General features: G+C 32.1%; 1 protein-coding gene across 1 annotated transcript in view; it reads left to right on the top strand.

Moving 5' to 3' along the window:
* LOC106469069 (28S ribosomal protein S28, mitochondrial-like) overlaps positions 1 to 2,737 on the top strand; it is a 10,147-nt gene extending 7,410 nt beyond the window's left edge. Inside the window, exon 2 of the mRNA XM_013929523.2 lies at positions 2,270 to 2,737. Coding sequence (XP_013784977.1) covers positions 2,270 to 2,441 — 172 coding nt within the window. The 3' untranslated portion in view covers positions 2,442 to 2,737. The remainder of the gene's footprint in view (positions 1 to 2,269) is intronic.
* Positions 2,738 to 6,164: the final 3,427 nt, after the last annotated feature.

Genomic DNA, 6,164 nt, shown 5'->3' with positions numbered 1-6,164 from the left:
GTTATGTTAAACTTATATTAAAGTTTTTCTTCATTACCCATCAAGCCGTCTCCAGCCATTATATGTTTTGGGATGTTATCTGTTAAGGTGGTTTGTAAAGTCTTGGATCTTGTCTTCATTGTGTGGTTGTATTATGAATGTATCATTATTGTAGATGAGCTAATCTTAATGTATAGAGTAGCTGTTTTAGGGATGTTAATTTCAAAATGTTCCATGTAGAAATTTCTGAGTACTGGCGATAGGGATGAATCCATAACTAGGCCTTGTCGATGGTAGTATTGATCTTCAAGTTCGTAGTAGGTTACATTGACACAGAAGGTTGTGAGTTCTGTTGTGGAGATTGTCAGTTTGATGTATTCCTTAAGAGTTCTGTCATTTTCAAGCTATTTGTGTAGTTTTTGTAATGTGTCATGGTTTTTTTTTTTCACGAGTCTAGGGTGACTCCATAAGTTGGTGGTGCATTATAAAATTAGCTGCATCCATGTTGAAATAACTATAAGTAGTGGTAGAATACGTTGGTCCCTGGATGCTGAAGGGTTTGAAGGTGCTCTAAAATAAAATTATTACCTAAAGATAAATTCAAATGAAGCTAATATTTTTACCTCAGTGTTTTTTTAAATTGTTTAAGAAAATACTAGGGAGCAAAACAAGAGAGAAAATTTTATAGGTAAAAGAACAAACGTCATCTAAGTATGAAAAAAATAAAGTAATTCTTTTATCCTTCTTGAAAAATGTCAAAAAAACAAATTTACATTTCACTTCTGTACCTCATAAATATGAATTACTGGTTAATATTGGTAAATGAGAAGTACGTATCACAAAATTCAAATTTATTGTCAAATCAAAATTAAAAAGATTTTAAATGATAAAATTTACTTCTTTTTTTTTTTATAACAGATTAAATGCATTTAATTTAAAGTTAACTTTGCTAAATTTTATTTATTTTACAATATAATTCCTACATTTGAAACACGGCATTGCTCAAAAGAGTTTCTAACTTTAACTTACCCCTAGTGCTAATTGGATCAAATGGATATTAGGCACCTTTGTTTATGATTCTCTTACAGAATAACAACATGCTGTTCAATTAGCATGTGGAGCTATTCTTGTCCTTGAATTGGGAAGTAGTTTTTGGTGGGCTTGCCTGTTATCTTCACAGTCCATTGGCCAACTGATCTATCAGACAGCAATAACTGTTTAATTGTGTCAGAAGGTTTATTGTAATATCTGGAACAGTGTCTGAGAAAGCAGGATTTTTCTATATATTGAACAGATTTTTCGTAGACTTGTACAAGATTTCACACAGTTTTTACATGGAATTTCCATAGATTTTATAAGGATATTAGTTGACTCTAGATTTTCACACAGTGTTTCTGTAACTTTCAATTCAATGCGAGAACTCTTAATTTTACTTTCAGAGAAATCTTTAAGTTCTCTTGTAACTTTAAACTTTTAAAACAACTTGCATCTGTGCAGGTAACTCAAAAATTCAAAAACAACTCACATTTGTGCAGGCTCTACTTGGCTTTAACTTATAATTTAGTTAAGTGTTTATAAATTTGTTTAAGTTCACTAGAGAGAGAATAATGTATAACTTGCCTACAGGATAGTAGAGTCTACGTTTTGTTTAAATTACACATTGTTATTGTTGTTATTCAGTAAAGAGGAGTTGAGAGAGTTACCATATTATGTTAAAATTTTAACTTTGGAACACTGTTTGTAATTTTTATTTTTTTTATATTCTAGCCTAAGTTACAGGGGGGGGGGGAGCACATGCACTTGCAAGAGCCAATTATTTAACCCATTGACTGCAGTTGCTCTAAACAGGAGCAGAATTTTTGCAAGCTGTATACGGCACTCTCGTATTCCACTGCTAGAAGCATACAGTACCCTATGTGGCGAATCAGCAGTCAATGGGATAATAGCCTTCATTTCTCTTACTAGTCTCTCTTACTTTTTTGTTTTTAATACACACACAAACACATAATCACTTGCTCTCAATTGTTTAATAGTACTTTGTATGTTTTTCTATAAACTGTCAAAATTTAAATTAATGATTGGTTCCTTAATTATTTTTAATTTCATATTTAGCATTTTTTTTCTACTTTTTTTTTAACCTTGGTTAGTTCTTAACTGTGCGAATTAAATTGGGGGAAAAATTTTAGTTTTTTAACTTTTAGTGTATTCCTGTGTTTATCCAGTATATTTAAATATATATGATATTGGTAATCAGTTTTTAACACTGGTTTTCCCCTAAAATATTTTACAGTGACTATGTTCGCGGAGCCAAGGTCCGTCTACGACTACACGATTTAGAGCTTTCTTCGAGATTTTTGGGCTCTAGTAAAGATTTGACATTGTTGGAAGCAGATGCAACTTTGTTGGGGTTAGTGTGGTCACCAGTCCAAGAATCATTACAGAAAAAAGAAGTTAATACATGAAGTCCTTCCAGTTGAACCAGTCCAAATGAAACCAAAAGAAAGAAAAGTTGAAAACATTGTGTTAGGTGTTTTTAGTTTCATGATTTTTGTGGCATACTTTTAGAATCACTGCATTCTCAGTAAGCTGAATTTCTTTTTAGTTAAGAACTGTTGCGGTAATTTAAAATTTTGACATCTATATTTCAAATTTAACAGTTTGATAACATAATATGAAAAATGAACACTGGTTATAGACGAGATGTAATTAGACAGTTTTTGTTGTTGTTTTTTAATAAAGGCAATTTTTATGCTTAACAGTATGTTGGAGAAGTTCTATTCTGACTGTAAATAATATAATGTCCATCCCAAAATTTGTCAATTAGTTTATATACAGATATTAATTTTTTTTTTCTCACACCACTAAAATTGATCCTTTAACTAAAATTCTACATCTAGATTCAACTGTGTAGAACTCTGATGACACCTGTTTGTTTTGTGTGATTTCTTATTGTGCCACACATGTTTTTTTATTAGGCTTAAGTTGTATATGTTTGTGTTACATATTTAAACTTCTAATGATTTTTTTTTTTCTCTTGTCATTGAGCAGGTCATGGCATAGTGTTTAATATGTCAGTCTGTGAAGCTGAGGGTCCATGATTTGTGTCCCATTGTCAAAAAAATGCTTTCTGCATTTTGGGTTTAAGGGTCAAATGTCACTATTCATTTATAGAAGTTCAAGAGTTGGCATATGATGCTGTTGACAAACTAACTTTTCTCTAGTCTGTCAGTTCAGAATAAAGATGACTAGTACAGATAGGCATTTTGTAGCTTTGCACACATTTCTAAAATAGAATATCTCATCTGCATTATTTCGATACTGAGTTCATGTAAAGATGTTATTATTTGTATTTTCTTTTATGGTTTTACAGTGACAGTTCTGTTTCTTGATGGTAATCAAAATGTCTTTTAATTAGCAGTAGTAGTCCTGCAAAGACACACTTGATTGGTCTTGCAAAGAACTTTTGAGATTTCCATACTTTAAAGAATTCATTATATTTGTTAACACTGACTTATATTGGCATCTTTTTTCCTCTTGTCTTCTTCAGCATTCAGTATTTGGTCTTTAAGACCAAAGTGGAAAACTAATTGGAGCCAGATGAAGCATTAAGGGTACAATTAATCCTTGGAGAAAATAGGTATCCATTCATTGCTGGGACATAACTTCTAATAGTCCATACCAACATTCCTCAAACTGAGGGTTCCAACCCAAAAGGGATTTACGAGTCTGTTGTAAGGAGGGTGGCATGAGATTATAAAACGTGTTGTGATAATGGATATTTTAGAGTTTGTACAGTAATTTAATATCACAGTCTAAAATATTTTGAAAGGAATGCCCAGCAAAAAATAGGTTGAGAACCCATGGTTTATACAGATACGTTTTTTACCATCATTCTTATTATTACAATTGATAATGCCCAGCAAATAAAAAGGTTGAGAACCCCTGGTTTATACAGATACATTTTTTACCATCATTCTTATTATTACAATTGATAATCCCCAGCAAATAAAAAGGTTGAGAACCCCTGGTTTATACAGATTTATTTTTTACCATCACATTCTTATTATTACAGTAGATAATGCCCTCTTAGTCTTTTCATATTTTGTATTTCTTTGGCAGTTCATGAACTTTTAGCTAGTATAAATTTTATGACATAAGTTTATCTTAAATCATTGGGTTCACTGAAGATTATCTTTTGATATTCAGTCAGTGGATCATAGAAATTTGCAGAATGATTCTGTTGTATCCCTTTTGTAGGTGGGAAAACTGACTTTTTATTTTAAGATTTCAGTATATTGGCAGTAGACCTTTTTTTCTGTGAATTCCATTCTTGGCCATCTTCATTGTTTTAATACATTTACAGCACTTACAAGAGCTTTATCAAGGTTCTTCTAACCATTAGTATCTAGACAAAGTTTTAACTCTTTTTTTTTTCGTTTTAATGCACTCTAGTTACTAACTAACTTTGAAGTCATTGTATAATTGTCTGTATTGTACTGGGAAACAACTGTATTTTTGATTATCACAAGAATGTTTTGGAATTTTTTTCAACACATGAACTTATTTGAGAACGGTCTTATCAGAATCGTATTTATTCATCAAGTGTGTACCTACATTACATTAATTTTACGTGTATACCATATTCAAGCACAGAAAACTTTGGTGGTAGTACCTAAAGTTTTCCAAGTGCTGGAACGTCTTCACAATTACCAGTTCTTACTGAGCCAATGTCTAGCTTTGTCCAAGGACTAATTTTACATGTATACCATATTCAAGCACAGAAAACTTTGACGGTAGTACCTAAAGTTTTCCAAGTGCTGGAACGTCTGTACAGTTACCAGTTTTTACTGTTCCAATATCTAGCTTTGTCCAAGGGCTAATTTTACATGTATACCATATTCAAACAGAAAACTTTGATGGTAGTACCTAAAGTTTTCCAAGTGCTGGAACGTCTTCACAATTACCAGTTCTTACTGATCCAATATCTAGCTTTGTCTAAGGACTAATTTTACATGTATACCATATTCAAGCACAGAAAACTTTGATGGCAGTACCTAAAGTTTTCCAAGTGCTGGAACGTCTTTACAATTACCAGTTCTTACTGATCCAATATCTAGCTTTGTCCAAGGGCAACAGTTTCTCTTCCTTCCAGATATTATCAGTCAGTTAGCATGTGACAAGATGCTCCTTCTAGCTTTTAGGTAATTTTTAGTAATGAACTCTAACAAAATATGTCATTGTTAGTTGCATTGATCTCAGTAGAACTTGTGAAGTTTGGTTATCTCTGTTTTCTGGCATCAAAATCATCACTATTTTATTTTTTCAAAGACGAATAGCTCACTTTTAATTGCTCCTTCCATTCTTTTTTAAACTAATCTTAGATTTATTTGGTGTGCTTTTTATGTGACAACAATTTCTTAATTTACTGGTAACAGTGGTTTGGTAAGTTCTGTGGTTCCAGAACTTCTTTTTATTATTATGTTGTTGTACATGCTCAAGAGGTTTATGTGTAGTTCCAAAAACCATAAGTTTTGTAGGTTAGTCCAAAAATTAGTTTTCTGTGGTATTCGGGTGCACTGATATTTGTCAAATAGTTAAGTATTGCCAAAAACAACACAGGTTCTGGAAATGTACTGCAGAAAATTATTTGAACACAGGCAGCAAAGGAAAAAGACAAACACAAATGAATAAATAAATCTTTATTCCTAATAATTATGTATTAAATGACTAAACTGGATGGTTTGTAACTGTTATTTCACTTTTACTGACGCTGGGGTGATTATGAAGCTCTTCCTGTCATGTTTGCACACGACAAGGACCCAAATTGTTATGATATATATCACACTTTCAAATCGGACTAAGGGTCCAAGTGTGGTAATGCATAACTCAAAGCAGGGGAGAAAAAACAACTCGTACCAATCTGTACAAATATCTGTGCCACCACTTGAGGTAGGCTCATCCACCTCCTTTAAACATAGACAACCAAGCATGGGGACAAAGTGATGCAAGCTTTTAATGGTTGTGTGTACCATTTACCTCCGTAAAAGGGTTAACACACGTTTCCGATGTTTTGATATCTGGTAAACAAAAATTTCAAAATGTTAGTACTTACTTGAAAATACCTGACTAAATATATATTATATACTTGTAATGGATGAATGAAATAACTATACACCTGGAAAAAA

The sequence above is a fragment of the Limulus polyphemus genome, unplaced genomic scaffold (genome assembly GCF_000517525.1).
Source record: "Limulus polyphemus unplaced genomic scaffold, Limulus_polyphemus-2.1.2 Scaffold3284, whole genome shotgun sequence".
Taxonomy (NCBI): Eukaryota; Metazoa; Arthropoda; class Merostomata; order Xiphosura; family Limulidae; genus Limulus; species Limulus polyphemus.
Note: the sequence above shows the minus strand (reverse complement) of the source record. Positions and strands in the feature narration are given on the sequence as shown.